Source organism: Zootoca vivipara, chromosome 4 (genome assembly GCF_965207765.1).
Source record: "Zootoca vivipara chromosome 4, rZooViv2.hap1.1, whole genome shotgun sequence".
Taxonomy (NCBI): Eukaryota; Metazoa; Chordata; class Lepidosauria; order Squamata; family Lacertidae; genus Zootoca; species Zootoca vivipara.
Window position 1 is genome coordinate 82,824,376 of NC_142587.1, and position 15,706 is coordinate 82,840,081.

A 15,706-nucleotide genomic window follows, 5' to 3' on the forward strand; every position below is an offset into this window, starting at 1 on the left:
TCAAAATTAAAAGAAAAATAAAATATAATAAGTTGCATTACTGAAATCAATGCACTTTTCGACGATATTCTAATTTTCTGAATTTCACCTGTAGAGGCAAGCTTTTCTCCCTCTCTCGTAATGCTAAAATTAGGGTAATCTTATAAAATTGTTGGACTGAAGAGTCAGGATAGACAAGAGGAAAGTACTGGAATTTGAATCGGTCACAACTGGACCTAATGGTCAGGGGTCCCTTTACCTTTAACGTAGCAGTGGTTGCTAGTTTTACAGCAACAGCTAAGAAGCATATTGACAAGCTGGAACATGTGCAGAGGAGGACGGCCAACACGACGAAGGGGCTGGAAACCAAGCCTATTGAGGGATGGTGGAAGGAAAAGACCTTCGGATAGAGAGAAGAATAAAAATTTAACAAATAAAAACAAAAACGGAGGGCACCCCATTGTCTACCCCACGACTAGGTGGGACTTTGGCGTCATCTGCCAGGACTATTGTTATGTTCAAAGTGCTATAAATAAAAACCCATTAGAGCAGGCATCCCCAAACTGCAGCCCTCCAGACGTTTTGGCCTACAAGTCCCATGATCCCTAGCTAACAGGACCAGTGGTCAGGGAAGATGGGACTTGTAGTCCGAAACATCTGGAGGGCCGAAGTTTGGGGTTGCCTGCATTAAGAGGTTTTTATTTCTTTATTTTTGTGTGGTTTGTTTTGCACCTGCTCAGGTTCTGCCTGCTTTAGTTGTCCCAGTCCTCCTCGCCCTGTTCTCATCTCAAGTGCATGTTTCCTTTCTTGCTGTTGCCTAGAGAGGCATCGGGTTACGTGCAAACGGGGCTTTCCCTTCGCTTGCGTGGGCTGGATTTGCTTGCTTAGCATCTTTCTCAGGGCCTCGGATGATGTAATGCTTCCCGGCCCAGGAGGGCGTTTGGAACCAGCCCCACAGAGGTGTGCGGAGTGCCGTGCGAAGGAGCATAAACAAATAAACCCCGCCACCGAACTGATTGCTAAATGCGGTATTTATGTCTTCTGCTTGTTGCTTCGCGATGGCGTTTGCTTTATAGGGAGACGTGAGCTCTGTGGCACCATTAGGAGGAAGTTGTTTAGAAAGCAGGTGAAATTCCCTCGTCCGCACTGCAGTCTCGTCCTGCAGGTAGGCAGATCAAAGCTGCAGTTAAAGGCGCAGGAGCAGGCCGGGCCAGATTTTTACCCGGACACTTGGAAACCTGTCTCCACCTGCTTTAAGCAAACAGGTCTCTCTCTCTCTCTCTTTTGTTATTGTTTGTCCTGTAGCAGGTGGGAGAGGAGGGTCAATCGATGGATTGTTAGAGCAGTGGGAGAGGTTGATGTTGTGGCTTCATTCTCTGCTGGGTTTTCTAAAAAGACGGACCCCATTTTTTCGGAGAGCAGAGCTGTCAACGCAAGAATTGAGAATGCCCCGTGCGAGAGGGCGCCTCCAGACTGCCAGATTTTTGCAAGAGGCGTTCGGGCACAGACTGGCAAATTCGGGGTGGCACAATTACAGTCAATCAAAGAGCTGTGCTGCCCTAGTTCGGGGGTGGGGAACCTCTGCCCCGTGGGCCAAATTTGGCCACCAGGCCTCCCCCATTTGGCCTGGCAGGCAGTTTAAGGGAAGGCACACCCACCTGCTATACACATGATACCACCTCTGGGTTGGGTAAGGGCAGGGCTTCAGAGGATCAACTGGGAGCTTAAAGTAGGCTCTCAGTTCTTCCTTTCCTCGCTGGAGCAAACTCTACTCACGAGGAGGGTTGTTTCAAAATGGGTGACCCTGCTGCTGTGGAATCTATATATTTAAATGCAGGAAATCTTGACCATTAATCCTCCTGCAACTTGTCCTCTTCGGTAAAGGGTAATTGCTAGGAAAGAAATGTCTGAACAAACCCATCAATCTCGGGCAATGTTTTTACCCTGTCCATTTATTAATACGTCTTTATTAGATATAATTCTTGCTCGGCATTCTGTAGCTGGGTGGGTGGGTGGGGGTGTTGCCGGTTCTTTAAAGCCGGCCCTGGGTCCTGTCGCTTGAAAATAGCAGCTTGCCTTGCTGCAATTAGCAAGTGACCTCCTTCAGCTCCTTGCCAAGGAAAAAAAGTTTCGCTTGCCAACTCCTGCATATTATCAAACCTCTGTTAAAGGACAAAAACAGGCTGGGCTGGTTTCCCCCCCCCCCTTCCCTTTTCTTTCTGGCCAGGTAGCAGCCCTGTCTAGCTTATTAATCCAGCTACCAAACTTCATGAAGCGAGGCAGACAGACTCACTGGAAACTGGCCTCTGATTCCCTGATGTGGAATGGCAGCTGGGATATTCCTGAGCTCCATGGTAATTAAACATGTGGGCATTGGTAAACATGCCCTTTTAATTTCAAAATGCTGACAGGAGCAATTGACATCTGCAGGATCCTTTTGCTCTTCTGCCTCATAATTGGCCGAGGCAGCTAAGGTGGGTCTGTTTATTCTTTGAAGATCCCTAAGGAGGGGAGGGGATCCTTCTGGTGTAATTAGGAGGAAACCTTTTAGAGAAAGGTGTCCAATCTCTTGAAAGAGAAACCTGTAGGAAAGCAATCCTGTGGTACGGGAAAGTCAGAATTTGGAAGAGATGAAAAAGAAATCCTGAAGGCAAGTTCAAAAATAGAATATTATATATATATATATATATATATATATATACACAGTGTGGTTAAAATTGCCTGCCTGCCCCAGAGTCAAATCCTTTCACTGTTCAAAGCAAACCTAAGAAGCTAGTTTTGCTCACCTGGGTTGTAATTCTGTACACACTTACATGAGAGTAAGCAAACTGAATGGAGTGAAACTTACTTTTGAGTAAACATGCCCAGGTTTGAGCTGTTGTCATTTGATTTTCAGAGCCTGCATGCGGCAGAAATTCTAAAAGTAAAAAAGCCTTTCATACTGCAAGATCTACTGAGGCTGTTCTGCCTAGTTTCAGACTCTTATGTCATTATATGCCTTGCTTACTTCTGCATAGCTGCCAAGTTTTCCCTTTTCTCGCGAGGAAGCCTATTCAGCATAAGGGAATTTCCCTTAAAAAAAGGGAGAACTTGGCAGCTATGTACTTCTGGCATGTGAGAAGTGTCGATGATGTAATTTGATTTACAGCAGTAGTTTTATTGGGGCAACCTGACTTTGTATGTTACCTTCTTTTCAAAAGCAAGTATTTTATGGGTAATGTTCATGCACAAAAGCAGAAGGGCACCTTAGCCTTGGTGGATTGACTTCACCAGGAACATAGGCTATGGAAGCTTGTGCCATAATTATTTGGCATGGAACCTCGCTTGTTTGTCATTTTATTGTGGCTGGTGGCTTTTGCACTGGGTAGCTTTCCACATCCTGCCAAGCCCCATAGATAATCTGCCGTGAGCCTGTTTTTTAATTAATCTGTGTTTTTATTGTATGTTGCAACGTAGACGTTATTGTTTTAAATAATTTGGAAACTGCCTTGAGCGTTTATTTTAAAGAGCAATGTGTAAGGGAGGGGAAAGAGGCAAAGTTAATAAAACAAAGGTCCAGGACTTGAGAGGCTGAAACAGCGTATGTAGAACGAGGTGCTTGGGATGTGGGAAGGAGTCGTGCCCAGGAGGTTACGGGAAGCAAGCAATTCCAAGACAATTCATTACGTTGTGGTTTTCAGATTTAAGAGTTGCGGGGTGGGGGAACTCTAGAACATGAGATAGAGAGAAACAGGACCCGTAACAAACCGTTGGGTATAACCTCTCTCCCAGTAGGAGGGCTCCACTTCAAGGTTCCATGACTACTGAAGATGATCAATCTTCATTGGGTTAGGTTTGTTTTGGAGTTTCATGTGCTCACTTAAGTGCCTCCCCCCCCCAAAAAGACTCTGAATTCTATCAAGCATCTTAATACCTACCTCTTGTCTCTCAGTTGGCCCCATTTGGGCTCCATTTCTGAAGGTGATGGGTAGCATGGGGCTACAGCCTGAAAGTTGCTTGATTTGCTTGGTCACCTTTCAGCTCCTGGCTCCATGGAAGTAACACCAGTTTCTGCTTTTTGGCTAGAAGTCATAGTAACTCAGGAAACTGGTACCCGTTCCTTGAATATTCCCATCACTCAAGATTTAGGGTGCCTGGGGGTTCTCCTTTGGGTGCCTGGGGGTTCTCCTAGGAGCGCATCTGCTGAAAAGGTGTTAAAAGGTTACAGGAGCCGGGGTCTCATTTGATTCTGGCCACCTACATCAGGCCTAAGGAATCTGTGGTCCTTCAGGTGTTGCTAGACGACACCTCCCATCTTCCCTAACCATTAACCCTGTTGGCTAGGGCTGATGGGAACTGGAGTTGAACAACATTTAGAGCAGGCACCCCCAAACTTCAGCCCTCCAGATGTTTTGGACTACAATCCCCATCATGCCTGACCACTGGTCCTGTTAGCTAGGGATCATGGGAGTTGTAGGCCAAAACATCTGGAGGGCCGCAGTTTGGGGATGCCTGATTTAGAGGGCCAATGGTAACTTAGCCCTGACATCTCTGTCTTACAGGCTTCTGATGTCAACATACACCCTCATTCTGACCTGATATGGTAACTTCCATCCATCTAGCCCAGTTTTTTAAATATTTTGATTGGCAGTAGTTCTGGGTTTCTGTTGCCTGCCACCTGGAACACTTTTTACTGGCAATGCTAGGGATCAAGCCTGAAATGTGGCCTCTTCCCATATCCACATCTTTTTTGAGTGTTCTTTAAACACATTGAGCGAATTGTAATTCTGAAACTGTTCACCTGGAGTCAGAGGCATTTGAATTAGCCTTCACAATACTATTTTTCAGGAATGTGCTTTGCATCTAGGAAATTGTCATTCACTGGACACCAGGGCTTATATTTCAACAAGGAAATGCTATTCAATACAAGGGTTTCAGTTGCTTGCATCAGACTCTGTGGGCCAGTTTCTGGGCCTGAAATATCCAAGTCAACATATTTTCCCTCCAAATCTCCTTGACCTATGACCTATGAGGTGGCAGGCATAAAGTCAACAGGCACATCCTTTCCTGCCATGGGAGGGGGTGTGGTAGAGATGAGAAACTTCACCTGCTGTTGTTTTTTTGCCTGTCAACAGCCCTGAAAAACACAGGAATAGAAGTGTCAGTTTTTAAATGCAAAAGGAGGCAGGCAGGCAGGCAGACAGGCACACACACACACCAACCCCGCAAAGTTGAAGAACAAGAAAATAGATCTTGCCTGGATCTCTCCAACCGCCCGTCGGTTGCAGGAAAAAAAAAAGTGCAAGCACTTTATACCTTTCAACTTGTTCTTCTCTGCCTGCAAGGCGCATTACAAATAAATGACAAAGCGTTTGGGGAGGGAAGGTTCATGCAGGCACCCGGAGCATTGCCAGCGAGCCAGTTTATACTTGCTGCCGGAGTGTAATAAAGTCAGCTTGCTTGAATGCACAAGCAGCTCCTGAGGACCAAAGGACGGTGTGGGAAGGCGGCAAGGGGGGGGCGTGCCGGAGAATGCTCCAGTATGGTGGCTTCCGATGACAAGCAAACTGTGCAAAGAGACAGCAAGTTGAAAGGGAAACGGATCTGCCTGACGCGGCCACCGGCAAACCCAGCCGACCCCGGCGAGGAGAGGGAGGCAGTGTGGTAAGCAAAACTCCTTCCAACCTCGAGAGAGAGAGCCTTCGGAAAGACCGTGTGGAGCTGCCATAAGTGGCTTAGCACTCGCCCTGCTTTACGTGCTCAGCCGAGTTCCATTGCTGTTGTTTGTTTGATGTAGAAAGTTGGATTAATCATCAAACAGTTTTATGGAGAGAGAGGGCCTACCCTATGCTCTGGAATGCTGAAGGGTGGCTAACTCTGCGCACCTCCAATTCCTTGGAATTGCTCCCATGCCTCTAACAGGTTAGATGTCAAGCGGTTAGTTGAGCAGGTGATTCCCCTCCCTCATAGGACGCTTCCTTATATTGGCTGTGACTACATACCTCATTAGGGTCTACAGGTTTCTCTGCCAGCCCTCCCTGGAGATGCCCAGGATTGAAACTGGAATGTTTTGCAGGTCCAGGACAGGGAAAGTATTGGTTTGTTTGTTTTCTGCTTACAGTAATAAAATCCCAGTATCTCTGCCAGGGGAAGAGATGGCAACCCTACTAAGTCATGTTGCGTGGTGTGTTTTTTTAAAAAAAACACTAATTAAAGGAAATATTGGATTTACCCCAGCAACATCGTGGGTGTTTTTTGATTGACGCTTAATGTATGATCGGTAACTCAGCAGGGTAGATTCAGACTAATAATGTCTAGAAAGATTCTTGCCGGCCCAGCCTCTCCCTCTCTCTCCGGCTCCTCCCCTTTAACAAATGACAGGTTGTTGCTCTGAAAAATGTGACAGGTGAAAACTTGCGGATTGTAAGGAATGATATTTTAAAGCCGGGAGAGATCTGCTGACCCTGTTGGTGCATTGCGTTCATTTCGCACTTCTTAAGTAGACGGATAACTCTAACCTGAAGCAAAATTTGAGGCAAACCGATTTGCCTCAATATTTTGGACTTCAATAGCCTGACACTTAAGTCAGTAAATATGCTATGCTTAAATTTGAACTGATTTAATCCCGTTGGGGATGGAAATGTTTTCAGCCCATGCGCTTTGCCAGGATTGGCTAGGACCAGGCTACCTAGGAAGCCTTTTGGTTTAAAACCTGTAGTTTAAGACCTGTAGTTTAAAAAAGCAGAGACACCACCTTGCCTACAAAGGTCCGTATAGTTAAAGCTATGGTTTTCCCAGTAGTGATGTATGGAAGTGAGAGCTGGACCATAAAGAAGGCTGATCGCCGAAGAATTGATGCTTTTGAATTATGGTGCTGGAGGAGACTCTTGAGAGTCCCATGGACTGCAAGAAGATCAAACCTATCCATTCTTAAGGAAATCAGCCCTGAGTGCTCACTGGAAGGACAGATCCTGAAGCTGAGGCTCCAATACTTTGGCCACCTCATGAGAAGAGAAGAATCCTTGGAAAAGACCCTGATGTTGGGAAAGATGGAGGGCACAAGGAGAAGGGGACGACAGAGGACGAGATGGTTGGACAGTGTTCTCGAAGCTACGAACATGAGTTTGACCAAACTGCGGGAGGCAGTGGAAGACAGGAGTGCCTGGCGTGCTATGGTCCATGGGGTCACGAAGAGTCGGACACGACTAAACGACTAAACAACAACAACAACAAATCATAGAATCAAAGAATTGTAGCGTTGGAAGGAACCCTGAGGGTTATATGGATCCACTTTTTGTTAAAAGAAAAAGAAAATAAAAACGTAGAAGAAATAATAATCAAGAATTAGCAAGTCTAAGGTGGGACTTGCTAATTCAAGGTGGGAAGGGAAAGGACTAGCATGTCTGTCGTCCTGAACACTGCAATGGCAGGTCCCACTTGTACTGATTATATGATAAAAAATTCCTTCGTATGGCAAGTGTTGTGTATACGCATATAAATGTAATATTTTATTCCTCCTCTTCCTCCTCCTCCCTGCTGCCTCCCTATTCTGACTTAGGCAGTGCAATCTGGCGCTTGCCTACGCAGAAGTAAGTGCCACTTGATGCAGCAGGACTGGCTTCCAAGGTGACATGCAGAGGCTTGTGCCGCCGGAGCTGAGTGCGCCTGGAAAAGCATTAGAAAACCAGCTAGAGAAATGAAAGATGCAAGGAGGAATACTTAACTGGGAACGCTTTCCAAAAGTGTAAGGTTTAAGCGTCAGCTCAAAGCTCAAAGCCTTACCAGGGAGTAAGACCTACTGAGACTTACTTCTCGGAGTAAACATGCTTAGAACTACAGTGTTAAAGAAGCAGAAGGATTTTTTAAAATATATTGTTTTGCTTTCTGTGCTCTAGTGAGCGCAGGCAGTGTAAAACTACTCTACTAATTGTTTCGTGTGGCACCCGTTTCGGGAGTTTCTTTCGTGAAGTCTGTATACTGAGACTTGCTCACTTCTTGACAATCGCCACCCGTATGTCCGTGTGTGTTTTGTAGGTTCGCTCAAGGTAGAAGCAGCAGGAGGGTTACTGAATAGAAGCGGGTGACTTACCATACATGACTGATCGGCTGAGATTCAGTTACGTGCTGTGTAGGCCTGCCCTAATTCAAGATTCCTCCTCTAAGCTAGTTGATTGATCCGTTAATCTACCCATTCACAAAGCAAGTAATTAGAATTGATAGCACAGTGGGCGTGATGTCGTGAGACTCTTGAGGAAAGGTAACTGGTTTCTCATTGCGCAATTAATATAATTTTGTTTTTTTGGGGGGGGCGAATCTTACGCATTTGGTCTGATCCACGGAGCTACGGGAGCTGAAGAAGAGTGTACACGCCTGGCTGTGTCCGTGGGAAAACAGTGATACTTGCAGATCCCTGTGGGGTATCCCATGGCATTATATGTAGTATGGAACTGCTCAATGTTGCATGTCCACCTATCATGGACTGGCTGGGTGCAGAGGAGGTACCAGCCGAGGAGCCCCCAAGGGAACCCCCAGGGGAAGAAGGCTCAGAGCCAGGGTGTTGGTGGTGGGACGATGACGAGTGATTGAAGGGAGAAGAGGGAGCAGACTGGGAGGAGGAGGTGTCAGAAGCTGAAGAGGCAACAGGGTTTAGTGAGCAGGGAGAGTCTGTGACAGAGAGCAGTCCTCATTCAGAAGCTGGAGAGGAGGGGGACCAGCTCCCCTCCCTGTTGGTCTCCCAGAACATGCAGAGAAATGAAAAGAGCAGAGCAGAGATTGGTTGCACGCAGACACAATCTATGATTGCTTTTGGGGGGGGGACATGGAAAGGAGGGAACTTGGGCAGCTGCAGAAAGGCGAGGACCTTCATTCCTCACAACAGCCTCATTGGGGCAAGACCTACTGGGAAGAGTTGCTGGGATCACTAGCAACTGTTTTGGTTTCTTTGAATAAAGAGTTAACTTGGCAGGCATTGGTGTTTTTATATTGCTGAGCTTCACCCGATTCCAGCTCCTGACACCACCCTGCATCAAGCAGTGATGTGCTTGGGGCAGGACATTGGGGGCAGAAGTCAGGGGCCTCATTCTGCAGAATGAGCAGGATCCCCCCCCCAAAAAAAACCCAGCAGGGCTGACACTGCATTTTTATTATTATTGTCATTCCATTCATGAACTGCTTCCTAGGAAACCTCTCGAAGCCATTTAAGCGTAAAAGCATGCATGTGTTGTGCATAGATTCATTTTAATCGTTTATGCTAAGTGTGCAGAACCAGGGAGCTGGACTGAGATACGGAAGGGACCACAAGGTTCATCTATAATCCAGGGGTCAGCAAACTTTTTCAGCAGGGGGCCGGGCCACTGTCCCTCAGACCTTGTGGGTGGCCGGACTATATTTTGAAAAAAAAAATGAACAAATTCCTATGCCCCACAAATAACCCAGAGATGCATTTTTTAATAAAAGGACACATTCTACTCATGTAAAAACATGCCGATCCCCGGACCGTCCGCGGGCCGCATTTAGAAGGTGATTGGGCCGCATCCGGCCCCTGGGCCTTAGTTTGGGGGGGGGACCCCTGATCTAGTCTAACCCTTTGCAATGCAGGAATCTTCCCCCCCCCCCAACATGGAGCTGGAACCCATCACCCTGAGATTAAGAATCTCACGCTCTACCAGCTGAGCTATCCAGCAAGCAGCCCAAAAGTTTTAATGCTGCTGTCTTCCCCAGAAATACCGAATTCTGAGTAGAGCATTGGTGTGGGGTTACTTAGCGATCACAGCCCAAGATTAGGAAGGAGGAGAAGGAAGAAGGTTTTAAAACAAAAGCAGCCCAATCCCGTGCATGTTTACTCCAAAGTAAATTCCACTATGTGTGGTCGGTCTGACTCCAGAGAAATGTGCCCAGGATTGCAGCTGAATCCTTCCTTCTTCCCCATCAACGTACCTTCTTAGGAAGCTTTTCACGGGATATTAAGGCAAAATAATCAAGTGCTGATTCCTCGTATTCCCCCCCCCCCGGCGCGCACTTATCTTCAAAGCAACCATTTACATTCTTCCTTGCAGATATGACCCCTTTGCTGCGGGCTCCCACATGTCTTCCAAGGTGGAGGAAATGGCAACGGTGAGTCACTAAACTATTTTATTAACCTATAAATGTCCATTTAATTAACACTTGCTTGTGCTGTGAGTTTTCTTGCTCTCCACACCACCTTCCTAGCTGTCACTGGCGGGGAACTGCACCTTTTAATGGCATCGGGGCATTATACTTTGGAGATGGTATCCTGGGCTCCTCCTTGTACAGTACTCATGGCTCTGTGTTTATTTTTGTCTAGTGATTATGCCACAGGTGTGACTCTGCCAGTGACTGTTGCCATTGCATCACACACCACTGTGTGTGATTCTGTCATTATTGGCTGTTGCCACTTTGCCAAAATAATAATTATTTTCACAAAGGTAGCCATGTTAGCCCGCTGCAGCAAAACAGAGCAAAAAATCTTTTTTTAGGTGAATTTAAAGGTGACCAAATGCAGGTGTAAATACACACATGGTGATATCAGTGGGAAGTGAAATGCAGAACGAGCAGATAGGGGCCATCATGTTGCCAATAACGACTGTTCACGATGACCGTGCAGGTGATAACGCAAACATCCTGGCATCGGTAAGCTAATTAACACACGTAGTGTAATAAAAACCCGCTATCCCAATTAAAGCCACAGTTGATAGACTGGAACCTCTTGATAAATTGTAATTCATCAGATTCCCATTGCCTCCTGCCTTTTTGAAGTTCCTCTGTTTGAGAACATCCACCTTTAAAGTCAGCCACGGAGAGGCTGGAATGTTCTGAAACTAGTTTTTTTTTTAATATTGCCAATTCAAATGTCAGATTTGTGACTGCTTGTTCATTTGCGTAAAGACTGCCCTGTGTATATTGTCTGTCTGTCTGTCTGTCTGTCTGTCTGTCTGTCTGTCTGTCTGTCTGTCTGTCTGTCTGTCTGTCTGTCTCTCTGCTGCAGAAGGGCAGCTACTGGCAGGTGATATAGCATATATACATTAGTCGAATATGGGCAGATGAATGAACCGTAGATGTTGTGGCTGACTTCATTAGGGGTTGTTGCCTGAGTAGATAATGGGTCATAACAGAGTCATAATAGTTGCCAATTCTGTCATTGACTACATTGCCTATGTCACAAGTGGCAGGCAGGCAAGCCCGGTGGCCATGGTTTTTATTATTAATTCTTTTGACTTGGGCTGCTCAACCAACTATTTTGTACCTTGCTTTAAGCCGGCTTGTTATGACCTCCTTCACCCCCTCGGGAAATGCAGAAATCTTCGACAAAGTTGGTTCAGTGTCCTCCTGCCATTAATCTTAACGCAGTGATTCCTGCCAGAGACGGGAGTATTGGGATTTTTGTTTTTGGAAAAATTCGGCTGCGGTGTTAGATGCATTCATCACTTCATGGCCCAGTCAGCCAATGACTCTTTGCGTAGGGTCTCTGCCAGTGTGTGGGTGGTGACATCATCTTCAGAACACCCCGGGGATTCCCATTTGCTGCTGCAGCCCAGGTCTGAGAGGCATCACTATTGCCTAGTAAAGATAGTGTGTCCTCCCAGAGCTCTGGCTGGTTAAACAGGGAAAAGGGAAGGGAACCAAAAGGCAAAAATAATGAACTGGGTTGTCCTGCAGTTGCAAGGCCCACCCATTGTGCTGGGAGCAGATCAACAAGATGTGTGTGTGTACGTGTGTCTTCGGGTCTCCTCTTTGTGTGTCCATGTGAAGTATGCCTCCAACTTTAATCCAGAGACAAACTGTTCCCAAGGCATCAGAAGTTGAGTACACTTTTATTTGATCCAATGAGCGGAGGGAACTCAGGACCTTTGGCTCCTGTGACTTATTATGCCTTCAAGGCCTTCCCATTTGTATATAGCCAGGGTAGCCAACATAGTGACCACCAGGTGATGTTGGACTCCAATTCCCATCAGCCTCAGCCAGCATGATGAATGGTCAAGCATGATGGGAGTTGTAGTCCAGCAACATTGGCTGTCCCTAGCATATAGTATATACAAATAGCGAACTCCTTCTCTGAGTGTGGATCCTTATAGAAGTCCCAGGTTAGCAGGGGTGCCAAGAAAGAAAGAAAGAAAGAAAGAAAGAAAGAAAGAAAGAAAGAAAGAAAGAAAGAAAGAAAGAAAGAAGCAAACAGTTGGGTTTTGAAAGAATGCAAAGCAATGCCGCTTTTATAGCCCAGCTGCTATTAAAATTATCAGTACAATATGGTTCCTTCAGATAAGCAGGCTTTTTTTCATTTTCTTTTTTTCAAATTGGCCAGTAGTAATAAACTGGCTTTGATCTGTTGCAGAGGTGAGGGAGGAGAACACAACTATTCATTTCCTTGGTTTTGTCTTCACCACCACAGATTGAAACAATCGACAGCCCTTTGCCCTCTGAACTGGCAAATAAGGTTCTGGATGCAAACCAAGCCGAGATGACAGATGACAGCACGTGTACATGGAACGAGCAGCTGGAAAATGAGCTCTTACGAGGTAAGCTCATATTCCCCCTTGCCATTTTTCTTGAGATCAGGGGTCCACAAACTCAGAAAGAGGGTTCTGGCGCTAGGTTAATATGTCCACTGAAGTGTCCTACCTTTCTCTTCTGGCTCGATAATAACAATTCGAATTTTCTTCGTGTTATTATTGTTATCATCATTATTAATTACCCACCCTTCACCCTAAACTTCCAGGGCAAGTTACAACATGAAAGCAAGTTTAAAACAAATAGCAATTGCATAAAATATGGCGGGAACTAAAAACATAGAAGGTCAGTGTCTTTGATTTCCCCTTTCTCCAGGTGGATTGTGCCAGTGGTTATGGTGTTTTCCTGCGGACACTGGCACCGTCTGTCTGGACAAGAACAGAATATATTGATTCAGGTTCAGACAATCTTCTCAAGCAAGCATGGGGAACCTCAGGACCGGAGGGTGCAAATGCAGTCCTCCAAGCCTTCCTTATTGGCCCATGGGTATCTCTTGATGCCACTCCCCTTACCAGCCCTTGAGTGATGATGCCCAGCTGGAATGAGCCCTTGAATTGACTATGCTTCTGGCTTGTTTGGGTGGAAGATAAGCCCCTCAGGACTGCCTCTCTCCATATAAGCCATCCCAGACCCTGAGGTCATCCTCTGAGGCCCTTCTTTGTGCACTGCTTCCATGAGAGGCAACAAAAGAACGGGCCTTTTCTGCAGTGGCTCCCCATTTGTAGAATGCTCTCCCCAGGGAGGCTACCCTGGTGCCTTCCTTATCCACCTTTAGGCGCCAGGCAAAAACATTCCTCTTCAACCAGGCCTTTGGCTGTTGTAACATCCTATACCCTTTTACATGTGTTGTGGAAGGGAGGATTATTGGTTTGTTTTTGTTCCTATTTTTAATATGCATTTTGTCTTTTTTATGCTGTGAACTGCCCTGACATCTATGGATGAAGGGCAGTGTACAAATTTAATGAAATGAAATTATAATATAATATAAGAGAAGAGCATGTAAGTGTGTGTGGAAACTAGCCTACAGTGGTACCTCGGTTTATGAACACAATTGGTTCCGGAAGTCTCTTCATAAACTAAAGCGTTCATAAACTGAAGCGAACTTTCCCATTGAAAGTAATGGAAAGTGGATTAATCTGTTCCAGACAGTCTGCGGAGTACTTAAACTGAAGCGTTCATAAACTGAAGCGAACTTTCCCATTGAAAGTAATGGAAAGTGGATTAATCCGTTCCGGACGGGTCCGCGGAGTACTCAACCTGAAGCGTACTTAACCCGAAGCATGGGTGTAATTGGTTCCGGAAGTCTGTTCATAAACTGAAGCGTTCATAAACTGAAGCGAACTTTCCCATTGAAAGTAATGGAAAGTGAATTAATCTGTTCCAGATGGGTCCACGGTGTTTGTAAACTGAAAGTTCGTAAACTGAGGTGTTCATAAACCGAGGTTCCACTGTATTGTACACAGTAGTAATGCTAACATTAGTTACTCCACCCACTTTTGCCTCTGGCCCCTCCCACCACTGCCATGTGCCCCCTGAAAAGGTGTCCGAAAGGGAACACAGCGCCCAGGCTACAAAAGGTTCCTACCCCTGGTTTAAAGAGTATCGAGGCTGAGCCCTCCTCCACCCCTCCTCCTGCCACATGCTGTCACAACTCCCAGGCTCGCTGCCTAGTGAAATCAGAGATGTAGAGAGCTTCTTCCAGTTCTTTTATTTAAATCAACAGAATACACAGAGAGACCATGAATTATGCCCCCCTCAGTCTCGAGAGTACCCGCTCCACCCCACCCCCCTTTGCGGTACTTCCTAGCTAGCTTCCAAACCGCTCCTTGCTGCCTACGGTGGCCAGCAACAGAATCTTCCTGTCTCTGTTTGGTCTTCTGCTCTAAGATGTGATGGGATCACCAGGTTCTTGGAGAAGGAGGAGGTTCTACCAGGCTTTCGAGTGACGTAGTGTCCACTGTCTGCTTTACTGTTTCTCCCACTTCTGAGTCCTGTCCTCTGTCTCTGCTAGCTTCCTCCTGTTTCTCATCCTCCATTATTTACCTGCTTCTTCTTCTGGGGTGTGTCCTGTCCGCCACTAAACTTGCATTTATACTTGCTTTATACCCTGCCTCGGGATGGAGGTCTCTACCAGTTCTCCTCCTCTTCCCTGTCCCTGACACATGCCAGCTTTGGTGCAAAGATGCTGGCTAGTATTAACCTAGAGTTATGTCCGAACCAGAGACTTTTAATGTCTGTTAATAAGGCAGGAAAATAAACCTGTGTGGCTCTCTAGACTTGGGCTGTGCAGGTGGGTACAAGTAGCTCATTATCCTTGGCATCCCTGAGGGTGAAAGTATCCTCTCTAAATTGCTCTCGCTGCATTCTTGGCAGGTAGAATGCCTCAGTGACCTGGAATCAAATTTAATGTTTAACCCCAGTTAAAGGAGGCTAATGTACAACTGCTTGTTGACGGGGCAACTGAGCTCTCAAGTTCTTAAGAGATTTACAGCACCATTGCTATGGTTCATTAGCCCAGAATTGGGGATCCAGATCCAGCCACCGTGCGCAGGCCAGTTTCAACAGATGGGTAGGGCTGCACCCTCTCTCACACACAAGCAGCAATCCAGACACACAGAGCATTTCTAGCTCTCCCACTCCAGTGCTGGGCAGGGATAGCTGGAAACATGGATCAGATTGGGAGATAAAGGGGGTGGGTCACTTTCTGTGGTTTGGTGGGCCAGTATCAGCCTGTGAATTGGCCGATCCTCTTCTAGGGAGCATAAAAGTAAAAGGAGCTCAACTTTACCCAAAACACTTGCAGTTGGATAAAGAGTAGGTTTGAAAGCACACTTTGAATGAGTGAAGATTTTTGAACAAAGAATTAAATGTATTTTATATGCTGTAACTCTTCATAAAAGAGACATGTTCTTGGGAGAGTCCCAATTCCAAAATTCCCAGATTTGTCCAGAATGACGCTTGTTCAGTGTGATTTAACTTTGACTGTTGTAAAGCTGCAGTTTTCTTTGAATATCTAGACTAATCTGATAATCTGGGATGTGTTAGACAAGGATGTTATGGTACAAGTAACGAGTTGACTTTGTTCGTATATCAATCAGATTTTATTCGCCCGTCAGTCAGAAATAAACACTTATCCATACAAAAATTAAAACATCTAAAGGAACTTAAAACTTAAACCGACAATAAGAAGTAGGCTATAGATTTAGACCCATGTCAATGCTGT

The 15,706-nt window shown here is 45.9% G+C and overlaps 1 protein-coding gene across 7 annotated transcripts in view; it reads left to right on the forward strand.

The window, feature by feature from the left end:
• EXPH5 (exophilin 5) overlaps nucleotides 1-15,706 on the forward strand; it is a 39,607-nt gene that overhangs the window by 17,795 nt on the left and 6,106 nt on the right. Inside the window, exons 1-3 of one of the 7 annotated variants that reach the window (XM_035115156.3) lie at nucleotides 899-1,007; nucleotides 10,014-10,071; nucleotides 12,365-12,491. In XM_035115156.3, the coding sequence (XP_034971047.2) occupies nucleotides 1,003-1,007; nucleotides 10,014-10,071; nucleotides 12,365-12,491 (190 nt within the window). In that variant the 5' untranslated portion in view covers nucleotides 899-1,002. The other 6 variants (XM_035115158.3, XM_035115159.3, XM_060273839.2 and 3 more) reach the window with 6 other exon arrangements.